This window comes from Talpa europaea, assembly GCF_964194135.1.
Source record: "Talpa europaea genome assembly, chromosome: 10".
In the NCBI taxonomy this organism is placed as follows: domain Eukaryota; kingdom Metazoa; phylum Chordata; class Mammalia; order Eulipotyphla; family Talpidae; genus Talpa; species Talpa europaea.
The window spans coordinates 35677923-35704762 of record NC_140077.1 but is presented as its reverse complement, the minus strand read 5'-3'; the positions used below and the strand labels follow the sequence as shown (position 1 = coordinate 35704762).

The 26840-nt window shown below is 47.5% G+C and overlaps 1 protein-coding gene across 2 annotated transcripts; it reads left to right on the top strand.

The window, feature by feature from the left end:
• Nucleotides 1-3985: 3985 nt before the first annotated feature.
• Nucleotides 3986-26676, top strand: TSPAN14 (tetraspanin 14; the record flags this gene model as incomplete). Of its 2 annotated transcripts, XM_084246275.1 has the most annotated exons (8): nucleotides 3986-4066; nucleotides 19033-19083; nucleotides 20883-21029; nucleotides 22064-22234; nucleotides 23603-23728; nucleotides 24840-24884; nucleotides 25449-25568; nucleotides 26605-26676. In XM_084246275.1, 8 exons carry the CDS (start codon nucleotides 3986-3988, stop codon nucleotides 26674-26676), a joined length of 813 nt encoding a protein of 270 aa, XP_084102401.1. The 2 variants fall into 2 exon arrangements, with proteins under 2 accessions (XP_084102401.1, XP_084102402.1); XM_084246276.1 differs by lacking the exons at nucleotides 19033-19083; nucleotides 20883-21029; nucleotides 22064-22234.
• Nucleotides 26677-26840: the final 164 nt, after the last annotated feature.

Below are 26840 nucleotides of genomic sequence, written 5' to 3'. Positions count from 1 at the left end.
TGGGTAGAGAGTTAAGTTCTGCCTTCTTCTGATGTAACTCATTTTGGCATATAAGGTGGAATGTCAGGGACTACAGTTACTTTGGAGTCATTTTGGCTGATAATTTTGGTCATAGTCTGGATTCTAGTTTCAGCATTACCACCTTTATCACCTTCTTGGGATTTTTTTTTGGTAAATGTGGTGACACCTCAGGTTGGCTGCTTAGGAGTACTTGTCAGTCCTTTTCCTTTGATGTGAGCTTCTGAAGCCATTGAGCCAGATCTCAGGAGCTGAGTATTGACAAATACTTTATTCCTTCACAAAACAAAGGCCTTCTAGCCCTGTGTTGGAGGATGTGACTTAGGCCCAAATAAGTCTTCCATTACCTCCTTCAGTTTAAACTACAGGATATGCCTATGTGGCAACCAGGATCTTTTTGTGACACTGGGGTGTCACTGCTTTTCTTCCCACCAGCCTGCAGAACAGAGAACAGCACTAGCATGAGGCAGCATTTCCTCCCTGCTCTTTTGAGTTAAGCAGGGGTGGGTATGGGGTACCTCTCCCCTCCTCACCAGTCAGTTGAGTGTCTTCTCTTTCTATGGGAAAGAACAAGTGGGTGAGGAAAGATTAAATGTCTGCCTTCAACAGTTTCCTCTTTTGTGGGTTGGAATGGGGAAATATGTGTCATTGGGACATCCCCGCCACTAGATCGCCTAGGTTTATTCTGGCCCAAACAAAAATGGCATAATACACATGTGTATACTCTGGGTTGTGTGGCAGGTATGTAAAGGGATGTTTTTGAGTGTGGCACACTGCGTCATGGTGTTTCTTTCAGGTTGTTCCCTGCGTGGACCTGGCCAGTATAGTTCTGAGTTGTAAAGTTAATGGAAAGTGAGGGCTTGGCATTTATGGTGTGGTTGTAATATTCTCTGGGTGTGGATTTGGACCCTGGCAGCTCTGAAAGCAGAGTTGTTTCCTGGTTGGCCATGTGTCTTTGTGGGGTGAGGCCCTGGGAGGCCTGTGGAAGAGGGTGAAGCAGGTGGTAAGGGGGGGCCTGGTGTCCACAGTCCAGAGCACTGTCTCCCTGACCCCTTTGTGCCTATGAAGCTTCCTTTTGCCTTTCCATGTTAACACACGTGAATAGAGCTGAAGGAGCCCGGGATCTTCAGGTTAAGACAGTCCCTTAACCTGTTTCAGAGTAATCATTTATCAAAGGCCCCAGGCAGGGCCAGGGATGAGGTGCAGTACTCTGGAAAGCATACAGGCATGTGCTGACTTGCTGGTTTCTTCATAGGGGTGTTGTGGGGGGATGGAGGGACTCTGGGTTTGTTTCCCACTTCAGGGTTTTTGGGAGAGCTCTTCACCATGGCTGGGTTCAGTGATGTCTGAGGTGCAGCCTGTAAGATACCTGAACTCTGGGGTACCATGCCTCAGCAGCCCCCTGAATCTCTAGGGCCCCATTTCATGGAGAACATGGCTACTCACATTCTAGATTTCTCTAGGAACCACTTGGGTTGAAGGGGTACATTTGCAATTCTAAGGAATAGGGTTGTCCATAAAAAGGAACAGGGTTTCTACCATATAGAACATTTTCCTGCCTAAGATCAGTTCCCAAGCATTGGCTATTCTCTGATAAACTCAACTTGAGTTTTAGGTTAAACATTTTTTCCCCTTATATGCATGACAGTCATCTGTAGCTAGAAAAGAAAACCTTAGTGTTCCGAGACTTTGTAATCTGCAAAACACAAGTGGGTGAGTGTTGGCTACCTTTAGTTAGTTGCCTCCAGAATCCACCCCTACCATACCCCCAGTGTGTGGACTGCACCACAGCTAACAAGGTCCTTCTGCTTTGCAGAATCCCCACAGGGGCTGCAGTCCTGTGCCTAGGCTGATAGCAGTCTATGGGCATGTGAGCATCACCTGGAGAACGTGTCAAGGATGCAGGTTCTGGGTCCCAAGGCAGACCAATTTGTTAGACTTTCCAGAGGACAGGTCCTGGGTATCTGTATTTAGAATAAATCATCCCGATATTTTCAGCTGGACCCCTCAAACCCAGTGACATTAGGGATTGGTCACCTCATTTTAGTTGAGTTGCTGCCACCGGCATAGGGCAGGGACTTGCTTAGGATGAGGTCACATTACCAAAGGAAGGAGCCTGGGTCTCTGCCTGAGAGCACTTGTTCCTCTCCCTGTAGCCACCCGTGTGGCCCGGGCTGCATGACCCCATGTCAGTTGTGTCCCTCAGCACTCAGGATTGTGTGTCCATCCAGTCTTAGAGGCAGTCTGTGGAAACACTGTTCTGATGGTGGGGTGGGGTTGGAGGAGATGCCTACTGCTGGGTGGCTGCATCCTCTGGCTGATTTTGGGGGCCAGAGAGCCCAGCTTCTCACAGCAGGATGCTGACCACTCTCCCAGCCCTCTTGCAGGGAGGGGGTGAGGAATGGTGACATCCAGCCTGTGCCTGTTGATTTCATCTGCGGTTAGGCAGTCATAGTACCCTTCTCCAGAGGGATATGGTTTTCAGTCCTGCTTGGTACCCCTTTCTCAGAACATTACAAAGGGGAGGCTGTGCCTCTGAGGCTGCCTTACAGGAAGGAATGTTGCAGTAGTCATAGTGCAAGAAGGCAGCAACCCCGCCTTCTTCTTGGCATTGTGGGTAGGTTGTCTCTTCACTGTCCAAGGAACCTTGTTTTGCCTTTGCCCCTCTTCTCGCCCCAGGAAGTGGGAGGCTAACCAGGGACTGGGCATGAGTGTTCCCCTGTGAGCCTCAGATCCCCTCTGCCCCCTTAGTCAGCTTGAGGCACCTCCCTCCCTCTCAACCTCCCTCAAAGGTTCCCTTTGAGGACCTTTTTAATTAGGATTCTCTGAGAGGTTTGGGGGGGATGAACACAGATAAAAAAAGAATTCCCTACCCATAGTCTGTGCTGTCCATGTTTTGAGCTTTACTGGGCTCCAGGAGGCCTAAACAAGGTTCTGATGGGTGGGGTGGGGGTGAGGTGAAAGAGGAGGTTAAGCAGTGGAGGAAGGAGTGGGGTGAGTGCTGACTGTAGGGGCTTACACAATTCCACCCAGACCAGGGTGCTCTGCCTTCCTCCCCGGTGTGAGGCCTGAGCATGGAACATTATCTCAGAAAATGTTAGATGAACAAACACAGAGCCCTAATTCTGGCTTTTCTTTACAGGCCTTTCATCTTCTTTCCCCAAACATGATTCTCAGTGATCAAGTCCCGGCAGCTCCTGTCTGCTCCACTGCAAGAGGGTGGGGGTGGCAAGTCCTTTGCTTCAGATCCTGGGCCCTGGCATTGTTTTGTCTTGTCCATCATCAGGCCACATGACATTTCTGAACTCCTGTTTCCTCAGCTGTGAAGTAGAGAAATCAATACCCAATGGAAAGGTGATGAGTCAAATGTTTGGGAAGGTTCCAAGCAGAAGTCTTATTATTTAGGAAGCACTTTAAAAATCACCATTTTCTGTTTTTTCAAAAATTCTCTTATTCTTTTGGCTGTTTTTGGAAAATTAACCTGTTTGTTTTTTTTAAGGTTTATTTATTTATACATATAAGAGCTGGGGTGTAGGCCAGAGGTGCAGGGAGTGAGAGGATTCACCAGAGACAGAGTGGGGAGCAGAACAGGCAGATCTACTGAGATACACTGCTGAGGGGAGCAGCGGGCAAGACAGGAGAGGTCTGCTGTGCCATGTGGGCAGCTCCCCAGCCAGGGATCAAACTGGTGCTGCAGTGGCTGCCAATAGCTTCATAGTGCTGAGACTTAATCTCTTGTACCATCAAGGAGGCTCTCTTCATTTTTGCCTAACCTGGAGCTGCCATTGGCTAGGCACCCTGTGCCTGGACTTGTAAAAGGACACAGGGAAGGACCAGGAGATTTCGGGAGTCTGTATGCGAGCCTCACTTTGCCATTCCCTTGGGGAGCAGGTTATGCGGAGGTTTTGAAATTGACTCTGCCATCTTCTAACTCCCACATCTCTCCACAGATTCTGCTTCTCAGAAGATGCACTATTACAGATACTCTAATGCCGAGGTCAGCTGCTGGTACAAGTACCTCCTTTTCAGCTATAACATCATCTTTTGGGTGAGTGGATAAAGGTGGTTGTGTTTCCTTTTAGTCCTTTATATACTTCTGATTGGCCAGGCCCCTCGTGCGGCCTTGGATAGGATATTGGGCTGGGTTGATGAGCCCTGCCCTCATGAAATAGGAGACAATTATAAAATAGACTGTTAAAAAAGTGCTGGATGGGAAAGGCCAATGTGATTGCAATCTAGGTTAAGAGGGTTGTACCCTAGTCTTGGGGTTTCAGGAAGACTTGGGACTCTGGCCTAGATCTCTCTCTCTCTCTTTGATACTCCCCCCATCCCCACCTGGGGAGTATCCCAAAGAGGCTGCCATGTACTTTGCGCAGATTGGACTGGGACCAGGCCCAGTTCTAGGTTCTAGGAGGCAAGAGTGGACAGTGGCATTAAAGCCTTGTTCCTGTGCTGTTTAAGTTTGACCAAAGAAGTGTTAGCCTACAATGTGACAGAGCAGGGAGGAGATGTTCCTTGGCTAGGGTGGTCAGGGAGGCACACTCTGGGTACGTGACTTATGCAATGAAACCTGAGTAGTTAGTCAAGAGGCAGCTGTGAAGGGGCTCTGAGGAAGGAGCTTTCCAGGGAGCTCCTGCAGGGAGAGCAACACACACAAAGGCCCTGAGGTGTGAGTGAGCTTGGCATGCGCAGGGGATAAAAAGGAGGTTGTATGGCCAGAGCTGAGTAACTGAGTGAGGACAGGGGAGAGAGGATACAAGTTAGGACAGAGACATGAAAGAGGCAGGTCTTGTAGGATTGTGCAGAGGTCAATAAGTGCTAGAATTATTTTCCACTTCTTTTGGTAACTCTTGGTAGGCTACAAATGATCAAACTTTGGAATGAGTCTGCAGAGTGAGGGGATGGACAGTGGTACCATGTTCTGAGATGAAATTTGGGGGCAAAGGGTTTGAATGGTTCTTAACCATCTGCATGGAGATGTCTGTTTTCTGTGTCATTGACCATCTTGGAGATGAAGCACATGGTCACCGTTGGAGGAAGGGGTGGACCACATGGAATCCTCAAAAGAGGAGAGCATGTTGACTGAGAAGAGGTGGTGGATATTGAGCCCTGGGTGGGGCTGAGGAGGAAAGTCCACTCCAAAGTTGGTTGCTAGTGAGTGGCCTGTGGCAAAAAAAGACCAGGTGATTTTGTGTTGTGGGAGCCTCAAGAGGAAATCTTTCAAGTAGAGAGGAATAGTCAGCTCTACCACAGGGAGGTGAAGTAGGATGAAGACAACAGTGACGTTGGCCTTGGCAAGATGGAAGTCATTTGTTATCTTGGCCAAAGTTGCCATGTGCTCTAGGGGGTAAACATGCACCTGGAGTTGTCTGAGAAACCAATGGGACATGAGGAAGTGGAGCCCAAGACTCATGGCAGTTCTTTCAAACTGTTACACTTAAAGAGGGGCAGAAACATTGGACTCTGGTTGGAGATAGTCAAGGGTTAAGGGAGCTGTCACGGTACGTGTGTTGCCAGTGGGGTTGGTGCAGGTACAGGCAGACATTGATTCTGTGAAAGGGGGGACATGACTGTGCACAGAAGCTTTTAAAACCATTACATAAGCATTGTTTATAGAGTCTGTGCTTTGGCAGAAGGAGGAAGAACAGACTGAGTGCCCACAAAGCTACCTTGTCCCTCTACTGCGGATATGGCGTGTCCCACTTGAACTGGAATCTGGTGAACCAGGTCAACTCACTGGGACTTCTGAGCCTTTCACAGAAGAGGCTTTTATGGCATCTTCTCCTGATGATTTATCTCAGAGTTTTTGGGTTTTCTGTCCTACAGCAATAGGGTGGGATTCAATGACTTGGCCATTCACCCCAGGTCTTTTCCTGTGCGCAAAATCTGTCACCAACAACCTCATTGACTAAAGTAGGGCAGTGCTGAACAGTTGATTCGGTACCTGTGGGTCCTCCCACTGGGAGGACTGGCTGTCCCATCTGCCTGTGTGTGACACCCACAAACTCCAGGCTCCCTGCCTAGAGGAGGGCTCTCTGGCCCCACCTGGTGTGTGGTGGAAGGCAGCTAGTCCGACACCTTAGACACTTGTAACCCAGCTGTTGTCACTGCCCACTGCCCCCTGCCCATCAGCTTGGTTGTGCTTGTTTGGCCTCTTGCCTTCATCTCTGACTCCCTTCCTGATTTTTGTGACTAGAGCAAAACTCTCCCACTGCTGTTGTGACTGAAGGCCATGGTAATCTTTGTTCTTCAGGGACTCTTCAGAACAGATTTCTATGCTCCTCGAAGCTTTATAAGCTTGCCCAGTAACACATTTGCAGCACCAAATTCAAACAGTGAAGTTCAGGAATCTAGAATTGCAGCAAGTTTTGTGTTGGTAGAAGGGTGTGGCAATGTTATCAGGTTTTGCAGAGTGTGTGTGGGCGAGGGTTAATCATTTTGGTTGGGAAAATGAGAGGGGAAGCCACGTGTTTTGCTGGAAGAAGCTGCCCGAGCCCTCCCGGCTGGGTTCTTTGTGGTTGCTGTTTTTATCAGCACAGGAGCTGGCAGTGTGGAGTGAGGCCTGAAAATTGAGGTGTAGCACCCTCAGGAGGGGCACCTGAGTACCAGGAAGGGCTTTCACCTGAAACTAAGGGACTGTGATAGGCCTTGGATCTTACCTTCCTGCTTCCTACCTCACCAGTTGTTGAACATTTGAAATGAAATATGAACCCTTCACTCCTCAGTTTTTGTTTTTGTTTTTTTTTTGAAATGGAGAACATACAAAAATGGAATAATAAAATGAGCCCTCTGTTCTCATATCTTCCAAATGATCAAGTCACAACTGATCTTGTGGATCCCTCCCCTGACTTGCTCTCTCCTCTTTGGATTATTTTAAGCAAACAGGAGATGATTTGCCCACTGAGGTTTTGTTTCTGTTGTTATGAATTAACAGTGAGCGGTGGAGCAGAAGGATTACAGCATTGATGGTGGTGTGGGTGGTGGCGCTGGGCTCAGCTGCAAGTTTGAATATGCAGAAGGTAACCGGTTGTTTCTTTGACCAATTTTAGGTGCCAGAACAAATACAAGGCTCTTTTTGTTGTTGTTTTTAGCAGTTTTCCCCCCATTCAGAATTGTTTTCATAGTAACATTCTTCATACAACTACCTGTGGCATTCTAACAGTTTTTAAACTTTGGGGCTGAGATTTTTTTCCCAAGGGTCTGTTAATACTTCCTTGAGTGAGAAATGTGGCTGCCACTGGTGTCTGAGTCTGTTTCGGTATCCCGTTTCACTGAGTGAATGTGGAGTTCATGAGTTCTTGTCACAGGATGTCAATGCTTTCAGCCCACACAGCATTTTGAGGACACTAGCACTTTTTACTTTGTTTTTTAATTCATAGTCATTCTTTGGTTGTGTTAGTCAATGTTTCTAGTGCAAATTTCACTTTGACTTAGGGGAAATGAAATTCAAAACCACTTTGCACTCATTAAGATGGCTAAAAAAACACTATAAAATAAGAAATGTGAGTGAGAAGGTGCAGAAATCGCAACCTTTGTGCACTGTTGGTGAGAATGTAAAATAGTGTAACCAATAGGGAAGACAATGTGGCAAAGTGAAAAACAGAATTGTATGATCCAGCAATTCTAGTTTTGAAACTATGTCTAAAGGAATTGAAAGCAGTATCTCCTGTGAACTCATGTTCACGGCAGCATAATTCAGATTAATTTAAAAGGTAGATGCCACCAAGTGTCCATTGACAGGTGAATGGGTAAACAGAATGTGGTCTACACACACAGGGAGTGTTAACTCCTTAGAAGGAAGGAATCCTGTCACATGCTACAGTATGGATGAACTGGAGGACACTATGCTAAGTGAAATAAATCAGTCACAATAAAACAAGTACTGTATGATTCACTTACATGAGGTACATACAGTAGTCAAATTCGTAGAAACAGAAAGTAGAATGGTGGTTGCCAGGGCATAGAGGGAGATGGGAAATGATTGTTTAAAGGGTACAGGGTTTAAAGGGTACAAGATAAAGAGTTCTGTGGGTGGTAGTGATGGTTGCACAACACTGTAAATGCACTTAATGCCAGTGAGCTATGCACTTTCAAATGGTCACAATGGAAATTTTTATATTATGTGCACTAACTCACAATTAAAATGACCAAAAAAAATCTCCCCTGACTTGTAGAGTTAGGGCGCTGGGGGTGGAGATGTAGTTTGCATGCTGTATGACTTTTTGCAATAATACTCACCCCAATCTGGCTCCACAAAGAATCCCAGCTTCCCCGGCTTGCCAAGTGAACCCTCTAGAGAGATCACTCAGATGATGTCTGCAACTCTAGGACTGTTTCCCCCACGAGCACTGAGTTTAATCTGCAAAGATTCAGTTAAAGCCCTTGCTTGGATCTATTTCAGAGATGAATTAAAAGTGAAGAACTGAGTGCCCTGTGAGCATAGACAAGAAGCCTGTGTGACACCGGGAAGAGAGCCCCTGCCATTGGCTTTCTCAGTGACTCGGGCAGGTCTGAGCTGCAATGTCCCTGCTGGTAAAATGTGGGAATTAACTTCTGAGCTTAATGTGCAGCCTGCTTCTGAGTGAGAGGAGCACCGTGGACATTTGTGCTCTGTGACCACCAGCCTGGCACAGGCCTCTTCCTCCAGAGTTAGAGATGCCGCCCCTGAGGAGGGCAAACATAGGCTATAGGCTCTAACTGAGCAACATTCAAGAATGGGAGAGAAGTTGTTAAGAATTTTGCCAGAACTACAGGTGTCTTCTAACGAGCCAGGACACGTGGTTACACTCCCCGAGGGAGGTGAAGCAAGTCTGCGGAAGGACTTAAGGTCAGATCTCTTTTTCTGTTCCTGTTTACATCATCTTTGTGGGTGGGGAGAGTCTTTAATCTCTTCTTCTGGCCTTTACTGTGCTCTTCCTTTAGTAAGACACTCACCACCTTCTCTGAGGGGACCAGAGAATTGCCCATATACTGTCAGCCCCCAGGCCTGATTCCCAGGACTGAGTGTAAATGGTTTCTTTCCTTCTGTCTCTTGGTAATCAGTGTAGTCAAAGAAAGAAATATCTAGTGTTTAGTAAAGGGTATAGTGTATTTTCATTTTTATTGCTGAGAAAAAAAGTAATAACTTTTTCTCTTCACATTTAACTTAATAAACTTTTGTAACTGCATGGAAATTCTAGATGATTACACAAAGCATCCCATCTTGACTGCATTCCTCCCTCCTTGTTCCATTTTCCTATCTGCAGTTGCTCTCAGTTTCATGTACCTGTGTGTCTTTGCAGTCTGGAGGTCTGTGTTTGCAGTTCTACACTAACATCATCCAGTATAGAACATTTCCAGGATGCTGCATAGTCTCCCTGATTGTATTTTTGAAAATTCCCATATTGGACATTTAGGTTGTTTCCAAGTTTTTACTATCCTAGATAAGGATGCAGTGATTAGCTTTGTGTGATAGATTCTTCCCTTTGGGGAAAGGAGGGAAATTATTTGCTAGGATGGAGTCCCAGGAGTGAGATTAAATGGGTCAGAATGTGTGTATGTTGCTCACATCTGACCTATTTATATAGTCCAAACTGCTTCTCCAGAAGGGCTGCCCCAATTCCAATCATAGGAAATAAACTGTGTTGTCTTTTGGCACATAGGGTACGTGTGCATGAATGTTCTTCCACATTTAGGCTTGCCAAGGCAGAGGACACCAGAGAATCCACTAGAACTGGGAGTTGCATGTGGGGCTGATCCCTGATGGGCCTCAGCTCCTGATCCCACTAGCTCAGGCCCACCTGAGGCTGAGACCACCAGTGGGGATTTCTGAGGAAGAGCCGTTCACGCGCACTGTGACGATGGCCTGGCGTATGTGGTGAGATACAGCCGAGTGTCAGTGAGGAGCGACTGCCTTTGCCAGGCAACAGCCAGCATCAGCATGGCACAGTCTGCTGGAGCGACTGGTTTTCTGTGTGGGAGTGCACTATTCCCATCTTGTCTGTATGTATTTCTTTTTTCCCCTCAGAAATTAAAAAAAAAATCAACTCCTCTATTGAGGGTAAATTAGGTAGAATAACATTTACCTGGCCTTCTGTGAGTTGACAGTTGTATCCTCCATGTAATCACTGTCAGTCACCACAGTGGAGATAGAAAACAATTTCCATGGTTTCTGCAACTTGTCCTCCCTTCTTCAGGCAACCAGTGATCTTTTGTCTGTCACTATAAATCAGATTTAACTCATATCTGACCTCTTTTAGTGTAGATGGTGTTTCTCTCTGTCATTTTTCTGTTTTTAATTTTATGGCTATTTTAGAAAGCCTTAAAATTATTTAATTCTATTTTTTAAAAAAATCTGGTAGCACATACGTAACACAATTTATCATTGCGACCATTTTGAGGTGTGCAGTTTAGTGGCATTGAGGGTCTTCATAGTTGTACAGTGATTACCATTATCCTGCTCTAGCCTGTTTCAGTGATTTCTGCTCTCTTTATTATTTTTTCTCTTCTACTTACTTTGGGATTCCTTCCCCCCCCCGACCCCCAGCTGGTTTTAATTTCTCAGGCTAGGCCAGAGCATTGATTTTAGGTTTTCTTCTTTCCTGGTATAACTTTTTGATGCTATACCTTTTCCACATCCCACACATTTTAATATGTTTTCCTTTTACTTGTTTGAAATATCTCATATGTGCATACTCCGTATATAATATGTCTTTCCCCCTCTCGTTCACTTCAATCTCTGGCTTAACTTTATTTCTGAACTTCAGCAGTGTTATTATGATAGGTGCTGGTGTGGATTTCTTTGTGTTTATTCTGTTTGGGATTCACTGGCCTTTTTGGATTTGTGTGTTTATAGTTTTATTCAAACTTGGACTATTTTGATCATTATTTCTTCAAATATATACCCTCGTTCATTCCTCAACTTTTCCCTCAGACTCCTTGTCCTACAGATTACTGAGACTATCGATTATCTAACCGCCACTCCCAAGCCCTGTCCTTAAGTTTGTATAGTTTCTGTTGTTTTATCTTCAACTGGATTCATCTTTTCTTCTGTAGTGTCCAGTTTGCTGTTAACCTATCAAGTGAGGTCTTCATTTCTAATTTGTTTTCTGTTTCTAATAGTTCCATTTGGCTTTTGTTTATATTTTCTGTTTCTCTCCTCAGTATATTCATGTTTTTCTTTAAATATCTGAGCATATTTGTTCAATAAATGGTGCTGGGAAAACTGGGTTGCTATATGCGAAAGAATGAAGCTTGACTACTATCTCACACCATGCACAATAACCAACTCAAAATGGATTAAAGAACTAGACATAAGACCTGAAACTATAAAATATATAGAAGGAAATATTGGCAAAACACTACATGACATGCATATCAAAGACATCTTTACAGACGCATCACCCAAAGCAGTGATAGTGAAGGCAAAGATCAACAGCTGGGACTACGTCAAATTAAAGAGCTTCTGCACAGCAAAAGAGACAATAACCAAAACAAGAGAAACCCCACCGACTGGGGGAACATTTTTGCACACAACACTAATGATAAAGGACTGATCACAAAAATTTACAAAGATCTGATGAGACTCAACAAAAACAAAGAAAACAATCCAGTCAAAAAATGGGCAGAAGAGCTAAAAAGAAACTTCTCTGAAGAGTAAATACAAATGGCCACCAGGCATATGAAAAAATATTCAACATCACTTGCAATCAGGAAAATGCAAATCAAAACTACCATGAGATACCATCTCACACCAGTGAGAATGGCACATATTAAAAAAACTAGCAACAACAAATGTTGGCGAGGATGTGGAGAGAAAGGAACTCTCCTGCACTGCTGGTGGGAGTGCAAACTGGTCCAACCACTATGGAGAGCTGTGTGGAGATTCCTCAACCTGCTAAAGATGGAGCTTCCATGTGATCCAGCAATTCCACTCCTAGGTATTTATCCAATGGACACAGAAACATCAATTCCAAAGAGCACCTGCACCCCTGTGTTTATAACAGTGCAATTTACAATAGCTAAGCTTTGGAAACAACCCAAATGCCCAAAAATAGATGACTGGATCAAGAAGATGTGGTACATATACACCATGGAATATTACTCAACATTCAAAAAGATAAACACATGCAATTTGCAGCAACATGGATGGAGCTGGAAGGGATCATGCTCAGCGAAATAGGCCAGAAAGAAAAAGAAAAATACCGGATGGTCTCACTCATAGCAGGAATCTAGAAAACCTAAATATGGACCAGAATAACTATAAGAAAGAAAAAAAATCAAAATCAACAAACAACTGTGAACCAGAGATACTCTTTGTGGGGGGAGGGAAAGGAGGGATTGGGGTCAAAATCGGGGTTGCAATTGTGTGGGGAATATAAAAATAAAAAAATAAATAAATAAAATAAAAACCAAGAAACAATAAAAAATAAATAAATATCTGGGCATATTTACAATATCCATTTTAAAATCTTTGCTAATTCCACCACCTCTGTCATTACTATCTTTTTCTAGTTTTTGAGTTTTCCTCCTTGTTATGTATAGGTCACAATTTACCCCCTTCTTGGCTATCTAGTAACTTTTGATTAGATGCTAGATATTGTCATTCTGCCGAAGTATGCTAAGTATTTCTTCTGTCTTGGTTGGCTTGGGCAGCCATAACAAATTACCATAGACTGTTTGACTTAACAAATTATTTTCTCAGGAAACTGGATGTCTGAGATCAGGGTGCCAGCTTGTTCAGTTTCTGATGAGGGGCTCTCCCCTCATTATAAAGAGACTAATAATGGAGGCTCCACCTTCCTGACCTCTTCTAATCCTAATTACTTCCCAAAGACCCTACCTCCAAATATATCACACTGGGAGTTTAGAGTTTCGGCATATGAATTGAGGGTGAAGGAAACTTAACTTGTAATTGATTTATAACGTTTCCTGAACAGTATTAAGTCTTTCTGAGTCAGGCATCTTTTGTTAAATTTTGTGTGTGAGATTCATTCATGCTGTTTGTATTGTAGGCTACTTATTCTCATTGCTATGTAATATTCCATTATGGGGATATATCATTTGGGTTATTTAAAATTTTAAGCTATTCAGACCTGTTCAAGTACTATAAAAGCATAGCAGTGTTGGAGACCTGCATTATAGGGATGTCCTGGGAAAATCTTGTGTTTCATCTCTAGGTCCAGATGGTTTTAATGTGATAGTGCAGGACTTGGCGGGCTATTGCTTTCAGGCAAGCTTGGCTCTCTGCCAGGTTTTGCACATACAGTTTTATTGAAACACAGCCCTGCCCATTCGTTTACTTCTTATCTAGGACTGCTTTCCTGCTGTAACAACAGAGCTGAACAGTTGAAACACAGACCATCCGGCATGTAAAGTTGGGCATATTTACTGTCTCTCCCTTTATAGAACTATCCATCACTGATTTAAGATCTTGGTTTTCTGACCACTGTTAATCACTGAACTATGCCAACGATGGCAGACTGGGGTGGGGTGAGACTAAGCTTGCGCTTCTCTCAATTGCCCGGGGAACAGCCTGTGACCTCCCTCGGGTGACTGCCGGTCAACCTTCCTTCCTTTCAAAGACCTTGACACGGCCAGATTTCTGGGTGAGGCGTGGTGGAGGTGGGTTTTCTGTGATCAGGGAACTGGAGACAACTGTGGAAGCTCTCCCAGATCTGGTGTGGCCCGTCGCGTGTGTGCGGCGGCCGTGCTGGAAAGGGCACACGTGCTTCGTATTTTCAGAACCACCCTTCCGGCAGGAGGAAAGCTGGTGTGTGATAGCTGTGTGACCCTGCAAGAGGCTCCATCCTGCCTTATTTCCTTCTGTAATGAGGAAGTTGGACTTCGGCGTCCCTCTCAGCTCCCCAACTCCCACAGAGAAGTGGTTTGGTTTTGACTCTTAATGTGGGACTATTTTGAAAAGAGCATTCCTGGCTGTCTCAAGGGGCAAACTTCTAACCCCAGCAGATACTCTGAGATACTCTCGTAGCCCACTGGGCCTCATGACCAGGTGAGGTCTCGGGTCATTGCCCTGTGGTGTCCTTTCTGACTTCAAGTATAAATTCAATTGTTGGCATCTCAAATGGCTTCGAGCATCTCTGGGGTTCTCTGAACTCACCAGGCCCAGAGTCAGGATTTCCCGTCCTGGAGATCTCCAGGCCCATGGGGTTTTACCTGACATGGTTTATGATGGCAAAGCTTAGACAGTAGTCCATGGGCAATTTTGGTCTCCAGCTGCTCAGTTTTACAGATTGGCAGACTGATCCGATTGAGATGATTTGCTCAAGGCCACAAGATGAGTTAGGAACAGAACTGAGACTTTTCCAGCTTCCTCTACTCCTTGCCCTGTTTTCTTCCCACCATCCTTTCTTACCTTGCTTGAAATACCGAAAGGGCTCATTTCTGTAAACTGCTTTACTTTTTTCTCCAGAGGCTCAATAAAACAGATGCTTATGGAAAGGAAGACCTTGTCTTAGGAAAAAGACTAGTGCATGGAGTTATTTGGGAGGAAGGTGGGGGCAGGTAGCGGAGTATCTTCAGGCCAGTAAATCTTTGTGGCATTTGAAGGACCCTTCACACCTCTGCTATGCCTCCACCATGGGAGGGCAGGGTTCATCTGGGAAGGGACCGGCTCTGTGCCCCACAGTAAGTAAACAGGTCACATACAATATTTCCTTCCACCTTTACAACCCTCCTATGCCTCTGTTTTGCAGAGGATAACAAAGGCTCAAAGTTCCTAGACTTGCATAAAACCCTGTTACTAGGAATGGCGGAGGGGAGGTTGGAACCAGCACAATGACAGTGTGCTGTTTATTCAGCGATGCTCTCGGCCGCCTTGGGTTCAGTGGCTTACTCTTGGGTTTCCTTCCAGTCTTCTCTGAGGCGCCCCTAGGTGTCTCAGGGGAAAGAGCGTGATGAATAACAGCCTCCATCAGCCAGGGGAATTTGCAAGAACCAGAGGCTGGTAGGGCCGAGTCTGCAAAAGCATTGCCTGCTGTTTGCCTGGAGCTTGCTGAGCAAAGGCCTCTAGGGCCCAGAAGAATTGCCTAAATACCTTTATACATGCTGAAATGAAATCTTACAGGGGGTTAAGGCCATTAAATTGTGGTGATGGGGCTGCTTTTGACCTTGGCATGGTCAGATGTCTACATTTCCCTTGTGACTTAAATCTGCTTGGGAAAATTGCCAGAGGCTTGCTCATGTGGTGAGTGGATTCAGGTGGCCTTCAGAATAAGGTGGAGCTGGAACAGCCCAGAGTGTCCCCAGAGGACCTCTTACCTTCTTTCAGAGGGACCTCCGCCGAAGATGGAAAGGTCAATAGTGAATCTTTATAGTGACTCGCCAAAGACCCTGCTCCCTTCTCCATCCACTCAGAGGGGAGACAGAATGAGCCTCACCGCTGGATGATGTGGATCATTGACTTTAGAGTTGCACAGCCTGAAAGCCCCTTCTGTGGAATCCCTGTGGATACCCCTGGTGGTGGGGGGCTCAGGCTGCTGCTTGCTTTTCCTGACCTGGGTTGCTGTCCTTTGGGCAGTGACATAATGTGTGGTCAGGAGGGTCAGAGACATTCAGGTTAAGTTCTTAACTGTGCTACTTGCTGGCTGTGTGACCAAACCTTCCTATATCTGAAAAATGGGGGGAGTTGTGTTACTTGGGTGTGGAAGGGGTTCTTTAGGTATGTTAAGTGTGTAATGCAGCACCTAGCTTGCCAGACGGGGTGATGTTACTTGCCATGAGTACCACAGCACTGTACATACTTGATGGTCCAAGGTTGGTTTACTCTTGGACTTATAGGAAGGGGGGTGCCACTCTTTGGGAGGGAATTTAATCAGGTTGTAGAAGCGAGATTGGAAGGTCACTCTGAGCCTGGATGGCACCCAGCTAGATCATCACTCTCAGATGGTTGCACCCAGGAAGGGCAGCACACCCCCAGAGAGTGCTAGGAAGGGCTCCAGCAAGTATGCTGGCTCCTTCATGGGGCTACTGTGTAAGTTCCCAGACAGGTCACCTGCCTCACCCACTCCACCCCCATGTGACCACCCCTCGAGCTGCTTGTCTCTGAAATGACTATTGAGCCCCAAAGTTCCTGCCCTGGGAAGTGTTCTTTGAACCCATGATCTGACATGTGACTCCCCTTAGTTCCTGTCTTTCTGATGCAAGTTGACTTTAGTTCTTCCTTTAAAATGGAATGAGAAAAAACAGGAGTCCTTATTCTTAGAGTCCAGTCATTGTGAGAGGAGACTGTGCTGTGGGACTGGCTCTTCCAGCTGATTCAGCAAGGATACCTGGGGCACTTTCTTCACCTGTCCTCATGGCTCAGTGACAGGTGGGCTCTCATGGATAGCAGTTACGCAGGCACTGGAATGCTTGTTGGGGACACTGGATAAAGGACAGATGGGCAGCTCCAGGCCCTACTCTGCTCTGATCCTAATATCCCTGTCTCGGGCTTGACCACGGGCCTAAGCTAGGCTGGGCTTCTGCTTGGCCTTCATTTGTTTTCCACATACTTGAATTAGACCCAAATGTGCCTGGGAAGACAGCAGAGGCCCTCTCTTACCTACCCTGTACCTGTCAGTGGCCAAGTCCTTCTCTGAGTTCTTGGGAGACAGCCCTGAATGAAACAGGCATCTCTGCTCTCAGTAGGAGAGACACGACAAATAGCTCACATGATCTAGAATAAGTGTCATGAAGAAAATAAAGCAGGAAAGGAAGTGAAGAGTGAAGAAAGGAGAGCATTCTACCTAGGATGAGAAAGGGAGGTATTTCAGTGGAAGTGAATGTTGCATCGGGCAACACCACACTGACAAACACACGGGAGTACTGAAGCAGACTGCAGAAGGCAGGATACTGCTTGAGAGCAAGATCCTGGTCATTTTTATTGATAGAATAATCATACAGCATCAGCTGCGTGCGTTAGGAGGACAAGGAGAAACAAATGGATGAAACTCAGGAATGTCATCTAGGGCTTGGGGGGACATGAGTCTGCTGACCATGTTATCAGCTTGATGACCAAGTGTTATAATTGAAACTGGCCCAGACCCCCAGCCGTGGTCCTAATCTTATCAACAGGCATTCCACTGATCAGCTTCTGGAGTCCCTTGTCATACATCGGTCCTCGGCCCCCTCCACCGGCATTCCCAGTCATACCTCATGATGCATACCCTTCCCAGAGTGATCAAGCTTTCTGCTCTTGATTGATATGAAAGGCACCTTGTAAGGTTTGCTAGTATGATTGACTGGGCAGTTCTGACCTTTGTATAGGAATGCAGAACTGCAGGTAACCATAATGGTGGCTGAACAGGCTGCTGAAGTCTAGCAGACCCACAAAATGAAATTTGAAGAGACTTAATGTGTGAGCATGAAAGCCAGGAAGGGATATGGAGGAATGCGGATGAGGAAACAGTGTCAAGTCTCTGAGCCAGGGATGAGTTTGGTGAGAAACGTTAACACTGCCAGGTGGCAGGGCGTAGGTTGGGTCGGAGGGATGGGTAGGATGATGTTAGAGATGGGGGCTGAAGCCTGGCCACAGGCTCTTGTGGGCCCTGCAGGGGGCTGAATTTTATTCTAAGTGTAAAGGGAAGTTGTTGGAGAGTTTTGAGGAGAGTTACCTCATCTCTAATTTGTTTGGGGATTTATGAGGAAGCCCCTGCAGGGTCCAGACACAAAGAAATAGAAAGCACAGACAGGAAGGACCTGGTCAAATATATCATGTATTTCAAAGGTAGAGCTTGCACAGGGTCCTGGGCTTGGAATATGCCGTTAGTGGGAAAGAGGCCTCAAGCATGGGGTTTAGGATTTCTCTCAAACAATTGAATGGACACACAGTGGTGCCATTTAATGAGATGGGGAGGATCTGGTTGGGGCTTGGGAGGCCAAGGCTTCTTTGTGGAGCATGGCAAGGTTGAAATATCATTAAATATCTTAGATGGACAAGGGTATTTGACTTTGGAGTGGCCAGAGATGGAGTTTTTGCGCTTGTGAACAGATAGATTTATGTGTGAATAGTGAGTTCAACTAGAGGGCTGGGGGATGGGAGCAAAGCAGGGCCCAGGACTTCTAGCATTTTGAGGGAATCTGAAGAAGAGACTGAACAGGAGTAACAAGGGAGGGTAGAAGACAACCAGGAGTACGCACTGCCTATTCCCAGAACCGAGTGTGTTAGTGGAGAAAGGGATAACCAGCTTGATGAATGAGATCAGAAAACAAGTGAAGAAAAAAGACTTGACTTTCAGCTTTGGCACAAGGAAGTAAGTCATTATTCAAGGGGACCGAGGATGGTGGGGAGGGAAGCCTGCAGGATTCAATGGGCAGTGACTGGTCACCACTGCTTACCGCACAGTGCAAGAACTGGGAGGGAAGGGGAATGTCCTGCATCCCATAAAGAAAACCAAGACCTTCATTAACTGGTTAATCCAGCAGCAGACTGAGAAGCGGGGTTGGAAGTACGTGCGGCTCCCTAGAGCAGAAGCTGCAGTGGCACAAGGGATCTTTGCCTGCATGGCTCCTCACTGTCTGCAGGGCTGGATATGGCTCCTGGCACTGAGGATATCCCCATCAGTATTTGTTGAATGAGTAGTAAATGAAAGCTTTGGGCCCTATTCTGCCACTGTGTGGCATTTTGATCCTGGCCCTTTGAGATCTATGTTCCCCTCTGTAAAAAAGAGACGAGTCCTGGCAGGGTCTCTTTACATGGGGTCCAGCACCCTGATACCTGACTTTGTAATCTTTGCTCCCACATCTCTGCCTCTGCTCTCTGGAGCATGGGTCCATCTGGAGTTGAAGGAGTTTATCCAGACGGTCAGGGAAGGTAGTTGTGGGCTATCTGAAGAGCCTTGCCATCCCTTTTTTTCTGGAGCAGAGAGTCTGAGGTACCGGCAGGGGCCAACATCATTGGCCCTGCTCCATCCATCATGGACACGAGCCAGGACCACCCCCAGATGAGTAGTGCGAACTCTTCTTTGAGAAGCATGTCCAGAGTGCTGGTTTCTGACCTAACTTTCCCTGTCTCTCCTTTTCTTTCCCCCTACCCAGTTGGCTGGTGTTGTCTTCCTCGCAGTCGGACTGTGGGCATGGAGCGAAAAGGTAGGTGTTACCATCTCGAGTCCTGAGCATCCTGGAGCCCAAACCAAGTTTGGTCAGCTTTTATTGTCCCCTCCTCCAAATGCTCCCTGACAAGCATTTCGTGCGCAAGATAACGGCTTGTAGCCATCCTTCTTCAGAGTCTGCTCTTGGAGCCAGTTGCTCAACTTACAGTGGGAACGCCTGGGTCCTGAGGCTGACTCTGCTTCCCTTGATGGGCTCAGCTGCTAAAGACCAATGCTGGGCCCCCTGAACTCATTGCAGATGGAGAACCTTCTCTTCTGGTCTCAGAAAGTCCCCTGGGGACTTGTCTGCAGCGGTGGCCAGGACCGGCCTGCGACCACCTTTTTGACCCTGTCTGTGCCTCTGGGAGCAAGCAGGTCTCTGAACATGAGTGTGTTTATTCCTGAAACGCTTGTCCTCACCTACAGGAAGAGGCCCTGAGAGCAGAGAGCATGTGCCCCCTAGGGTAGAGGTAGATCAAAGGCGGTCAGAGGAGTCCTAGGGGGCCTGGGCTATGTGCACACTGTGGGACAGGGTCAGGTCTTATGCACCAGTGAACTCATTGCCCAGCCTGGAGACTTGGCTTTTACTGGCTGGAAGGACTGGGGATAGCTGGAACTCTGGGTGGGGACAAAACCAGGTGTGGCTGGGTGGAGTTTAGCATTCCATCTTTTGTTCCTTGGGGTGGCAGTTGAGTGGTGAGGAGATGAGGAAGGCTGAGCAGGGCCCCGGTACAGGAGGGAGGAGCTAAGCAGGAAACAGGGAAAGTAAAGCTTCCTCTTGAGCCTCAGGCCCAGGTCCTCTGTAAAGGGGAACCTCTGCTTCTAGAAGGAGGCAGCAGAAATTCTTAGATGCATGGGCTTTCTTGCCGGGGTCATTGGAACTGTATACGGTCTGCCTTTGGGTTTGGGCACCTTCAAAGTAGCCTATAAACCCCTAAAGGACAGAAGTTGAGGTGTACTTTGTCCTGGCAGCCTCAAAACCAGTGCAATTCATAGCTCGTAGTGCCACTGTGTGGCCAATTGTGGAACTACAGCATCCCGCCTGCTCTGACCCGCTGGGTCCCTGGTCCAGCTATTCTTTCTTTTCTCATTTGAACCCTTTAGAACTGCTCAGTTCTCTTTTGGTTGCCACTATCTACATGTGACTATTTATATGTAAAAAATTAAAATTAAATACAAAGTAAAATTCAGTTCTTCAGTCCTACCAGCCGCAGTGTAGGTTCCCAGTAGCAGTTTCTGTGACCTGGGGGCAGTGGAGATATAGATGGACTCTATCATCACAGAAAAGTCTATGGTCTATCATCACAGAGAAGGTCTGCCTTCTCTGCCCTTGATGGTTGGTTTTCCATAAGCATGTTCCTATTGAACCCGTTTTCTTTTCAGGATGTGGGGTTCTCCACAAATGGGTTGCAAAGGTGGGAGACTAATAAAATCAGCTACCCAGTTGACCAGAGGCCAGAGTGAAGCAGTGCCTACCACGGTGCTTTGGACCCAAGGGTCTGCTCCACCCTGCAGCCTGCAAAAGAAGCCTGGGGTTTGCCTCCAAGTAACTCACAGGCTAGAGGGAGAGCAGGAATGCTGCAAGTGTGGGCCCTGGAGGATGAGGGGGGAAGGATCCCCTGGGCAGGGGCCCTGTCAGGAGGAGGAAGGCAGGGACCATGCACTAGCCTGGCTGTCAGTGAGAGGACTGAGCCTCAATAGGCAGGTCCTTGTCCTGGGTTCCTTGCCCCGTGCAGTCTAGTCCCTCAGGGCATGCCCTGCAAGCTGACGCTGCCCTGCTTTCTCTGCCTCTTTCAGGGGGTGCTGTCTGACCTCACCAAAGTGACCCGGCTCCATGGAATCGACCCCGTGGTGCTCGTCCTGATGGTGGGCGTGGTGATGTTCACGCTGGGCTTTGCCGGCTGCGTGGGGGCCTTGCGGGAAAACATCTGCCTGCTCAAGTTTGTGAGTTCCCCGGGGCCGGGGCGGGGGGCACGCACAAGGGGCGGGTTCTGCTGGGCAGGCCTGTGCTTTCTCCCGTCTGAGAAACAAGGGCAGAGCCGCTCTTACAAGCTCGCCTTCATCCCAGAAGAATCTGGGTCCCTCAGGTTTTCAGCTCCCCTCCCGCGTGCGCCTTTTATCTGCCCTCAGAAGCTCTAAAGCAGTTGTTTGTTTGCTGCTCACCTTTGCCCTTCCTGGCTAAGATCAAAAGATGCTGCCAGTAAGATAGGAAATAATTTTCCTCCTCCTGGGTGTGTGAATCCATTGGATGTGCGGTGCAGAATCCTAAATTTGCTGGCAGAATTTCAAGTTACTAAGAGTTAAGCTTTATATTTAGATGCAGATTCATTTTGAAATGCTTTCAGTTAAAATTGAACAGCACCTGGTGGGAAACACACACTTGTTGTTTGCCATACATTATTTGTTATAGTTATTAGATCAAGTTTTCTGTGTTCTGGATCTAATTTGAAAAGCAGAACACCCCCCTCTCCCCCCCCACACACACTTAAAAATGTAATGTGGAACAGGTCTGCATGAGCTCTGTGACCTCCATCCAGCTGTGTATCTGAGTGAGCCTCAGTTCCCTTACCCCTGAAATGGGGTAGCAGATGAGATTTCTAGAAACTCTGACAACTGTGTGTGGGAGGAGAGTGGTCAGACTGTGGGTCACAGGCCCTGCCCTGGAGGAGCTGATCCTGGTGAGGTAGGACCACTTCATAGCCAGGCTTCTTCCTTGCGGGGGAGGGGACTACTTCATAGGCCATGACACATGGGTCAGCTTGTACTTTGATTTGCTTCATTCTTACCTTATGCAGCAATATGGGTAGGGGCGGATATCTTCATTTTACAAATGGGTAGAACTGCCCACAGCCACCCAGCAAATAGCATGGAGTCCCAAGCTCCAGCTCAGGTATGTGTTCTTCATGGCAGGCAATGGTTCTGGGTCAAACGAGAGGCCAGAGATGTGGTGACACCCCTCCCGTCCTTGTCCTTTGCAGTTCTGCAGTGCCATTGTGCTCATCTTCTTCCTGGAGCTGGCTGTGGCCGTGTTGGCCTTCCTGTTCCAGGACTGGGTGAGGGACCGCTTCCGGGAGTTCTTTGAGAGCAACATCAAATCCTACCGGGACGACATCGACCTGCAGAACCTTATCGACTCCCTTCAGAAAGCAGTAAGCACCTCCCGAGGCAGTTCCAGGGTGTTGCCGGGCTTTTGTGGCTTTAGTCTGCTGCTCTGGAGCTGAGCTAGTGTGGAAATTGTGGGGCCTTCCTCCGCAGCAGGGAGACCATGGAGGTGCCACCACGCCTCAGCATCTGAAGTCTTAACTTTGCCAGTTCATGGCTGCCTGGCTGACCAGGCTGTTTCTCCTGTATTGGGCAGGTAGGTCCAACTGCACCAGTGACCGCCCTCTCCAAGATCCCAGTACTCTTCTGCCCCTTTGGGGCCCAGTTGGCTCCAGCCCTGGCCATTCCGTCCTCCTTGGAGCCCTGGGCACTGGATACTGAGGGGCAGAGTCCTCCTCTCCAGGCGCGTGACTCACAGTCTGAGGCTATTCCTGTCCCTTCCCCCCAGACCTTTTCCCCTTCCTGTTTGAGAGGGCAGAGCTGCCTGGAGGAAGCTTCCACAGATGGAAAGGAATGTAACCTCATTGGACTGTGTCCTGGGGGGTTGTCTGAGCAGTCTGAGCCAGACCTTTACTCCATCTGGCCTCTGTTCCCCTCATGTGCAGCTGCACCTGGAGGCTTAGACCATAACCACCCACCCGGTAGAAGGAACCCACTCCCTGTGCAGGCCTCTTGTTCAGTCTGGGCTCTGCCAGAAATCCTAGCTTCCTTAGAAACTTCTTACATGAAACACTGGTTCCGAGAAGAAAATAAGTTAGAAAGCAATAAAAATAACTGACTGGCTCTGCTCTCTGCTCTTCGTTATTAACTAAAACTTGTTTGCCCTTATTTCATGTGTCTTGGGATCTAACAAAGCCCATTTTTGTGACCAGAGATCCTTCCCATGTTGTTAATGGTGACCTGTATTAGTCTGTGGCGATCTCCAGATACTAGCTATTTTTGTAAAGAGATATAAAAGGTAACGAGGACCAGCTTGGAAGTTTCTAGGGGGAAGATACTGCTCCCAGAAGGTATTTGCGTGGGGTGTAGTAGAACCACATTAGAGGTACGGAGGGGCCTCAAAGGAGAACAAGAAGCTGCTCTGGACTGGGGTGAGGAGAGGGAAGGGAAAGAAGGTTCCAGCTGCTCTAGACTGGGGTGGAGAGGATTAGAGCCCTGTGTGGAGGCCAGGAGTGCCTCAGGGCCAGTCTTGTGTGTTGGACCCAGAAGCAACAGAACCCACTTACCTTCTTAAAGGGCTACCTGGATCTCCTCACTCAGCATCTCAGTGTGTGTGGAGGTTAGTGACATGGGCCTCAGTTTCTCTCTGGTGGGGGAGGCACACTTAACCCTGAGTCCCCTGGACTGACATCTTCTTCTGGGGGGCCACAACCTGACCCAGAACCCTCAATACTTTTTTACTTTCATGATTGCAGAACCAGTGCTGTGGGGCATTTGGCCCTGAAGATTGGGACCTCAACATCTACTTCAACTGTAGTGGTGCCAGCTATAGCCGTGAGAAGTGTGGGGTGCCTTTTTCCTGCTGCGTGCCGGACCCTGCGGTGAGTGAAGATGTCTGAAGATGCGTCCCTCCTGAACTCCCGACTCCCTGAGAACTCTGGGCTGCTTCTTTTCTGCAAGACTGGCTGAGTGCCCCGTGCCCCTTCCACGTGAGACCCCAGAGCTCCTGTGGCTCTGAAATCCTATAGGTGTAGATCCCAAGAAATTCTTATGTGGCCCTCCCTGGCTCTGCTGTCCTGAGTGAGACAGGAGAACAATATCAATATCAGTCTCCCTGGAGGGGTTGTGAATGTAATGAGCCCTAGTCTGACCTCTTTCTGTGCCTCTCCCTGCAGAGAATGCCCAGTACTCAGCCCACAGGGATAGTGAGGGTATATCACCATCTGGGGGGCAGAATCTCAGAGGTGGAGAATTATTTCCTTTTCTTTCTTCACCTGTTTTCATTCTGAATCCAAAGCCCAGGCCCTTGGGGTCTAGAAACTGTGCTCTCAGGCTGATCTGTGAAAGTGTTTGCCTAATGGAGGCTAAGCAGAGCCGGGACCTTTGCAGGTCTCCGTGGTGTTTCACAAAATTTCGTCTGTAGTGTGTGGGCAGTTCCTAAGCCCAGTAGCGGCTCAGATTGCATATTGCATGTCCAAGGTCTCCTCTGACTGAAATACCTAACAAGTGTAACTTTACTACCTAGTACAGGGATTGGCAAACTATGGACTGTGGGCCAAAGCTGGCCTGCTGTTTTTGTGTGACCTGTAAGCTAGGAATGGTTTTAGTCATTTTTAAATGGTTGAACAAAGAAGGAAATACTTGGTAACTTGAAAACTATATGAAATTCAAATTTTAGTGTCCATGAATACAGTTTTCTTTAAACACAGCCGCACCCATTCATTTACCTGCTGTCAGTGACTGCTTTCTGGCTACAGTAACAGTGCTGAAGAGGTGCTACCCCAGATGACTGACATGCTTGCTGTCTAGCCGTTCATAGACAAAGTTTGCTACCTGTTGTCCTAGCACGAAAGGGGTCAACAGCATGATTGAAGGATGTGAGCTCTCATGGGGTTTGTACAGGGGTTGCTGGTGTTGGTTGTGATTTTTTTAGTACCTTCTACCACTCTTGCTTCTCAAGAGAACAAAATAACTTTTCTGCTTTTCTTACAGCAAAAAGTTGTGAATACACAGTGTGGATATGATGTCAGGTCTCAGGTGAGAATCCCAATACATACTACTTCCAGCATTCCTCAGGTTTATTCCCTAAAGTCCTAGTTCCTGATTTAGCACAAGTGCAAACTGGAGTGGGAAAATGAGGGGAGAGGAGACTCAAAGGTGCCATTAAGGCTGGGAGTGAGCTGGTAGGGGCACCATTCCTTTCTGGGCTTCCAGCAAGATTCCTGGGAGCAGTGGTGGTGTGATTTCAGGGCACACTGAATTCCCTTCTCCCAGTTTTTCTCCCTTTAACGGTGTGTCTTCCTTCCTCACACCCCTTCCTGTTCTCCAGACGTGGGCTGTGGAGGTGTGTTGAACAAGTTGACCTTTGACTCTCTGGGGCCCTAACAGAAATGGGCTAAAGATTAGAACCAGAGGGCCTTTGGTTAGACAGGTCCTAAAGTGTAAACTCACCGGGGGCGGGGCAGAGAGGAGACAAGTAGATGTGTTACTCCCAGAGGGTTCTGTCTGACCGCGGCCCTCCCCTCTCATGCTACCTTCTGGGAACTGGGGGTGGACACATCCTGCTTGTCTGGCTCAGGCCACTGTGATTTTCCCCTGCAGCTGAAGAGCAAGTGGGAAGAGTCCATCTTCATCAAAGGCTGTATCCAGGCGCTGGAAGGTTGGCTCCCGCGGAACATTTACATCGTGGCTGGCGTATTTATCGCCATCTCGCTGCTGCAGGTTTGTCCCGCTGTCCTATGTGGCTTCCTTTGACCTTTGGGGCTATGCCTGTTCATTTCAACCAGATTTCATATCTGGAAAGACGTTGGTGGCTAAGGGGGCCAGCAGATCCTGCAGTGAATGGGCTGACTTAGTGCCTGCGAGGAGAAAGTCAAGAATTCAGTGAATCAGAGAAATCAGGAGCCCAGGACTTGTGAGGAGAAACTGGCAGCCCCAGAGCTACCTTTCTAACAGCTGCTGCTGCTGCTGTGCACAGAGCACGCCATTCAGAAGGTGCTGGGCTCTGACTGGAAGAGGGTGACTGAGGTGAGCCTGGGCCACCAAGCCTCCACGCCCTCCTTCCCCCTTTGCTCAGCAGACTGAGTGATCTCAAAGGAAGACTGAGCGACAGAAGCATCTCAAATAGAAAAGAAAAAATTTACTTGTAAAATAGGCAAGGGAATTAGATACTTCTGAAGGACTGGCTCATCAAGTACCAACCACAATAAGAGTTTATAGGGGACATGAAAAGCAAAATTCCTGAGCTTACCAAGTTCTCATTCGTCTGTGCCTGGGACAGTAACATCTTCCTGTCACCAAGGTCAGGATATAGCATTGGACATAAGCACTGGCCAAAATCAGGGACAACCTTGGTTTTATTATAGAATCAGGTTTACAGGAAACCATTAATATTTATTATTTTGGGAATCAGAGCCAGTCAGGGTGACCTTGTTATTTTTGGTTTGGCCTTGGTTGCAGAGTGTGTCCTGGCCCGAGGTATGTGACATGCATAGTCATGTTGGAAGCAGAGGTCCATTTTGTTTCTCCAGTACCTACTGCTTGACTCTTCCAGCCTCTAGGGATCCTGTGAAATAGACCTTGGGCTCTTTTTACCATTGGCCATCTTGTTTTGCCCTGTGCACACTTATTGGCCTCTTTACATCCTTGGCAGACTGGGTGTGGGGTGGTGAGGGGTGCGGGATACCCTGCACGTGCTTGCCCTCTCCCTTTGGGCCCCAACAGTGATGGCTGCCACCTTTGCTGGCTTTGCTTTCAGATATTTGGCATCTTCCTGGCGAGGACCTTGATCTCTGACATTGAGGCAGTGAAGGCTGGCCACCATTTCTGAGGAGCAGAGCGAGTGGAGCGAGCTGAGCCAGGCTGTGGAGGCTAGAATCCTTCACTGTCATTAACTTTATGTCCAGTGAAAGCGAAGTGGACACGCGCAACTGGAGCCAGCACCCCATCTTCAGCATCAGAGTGACATGACCTGTTTCTGCTTGTTGGTGCTGA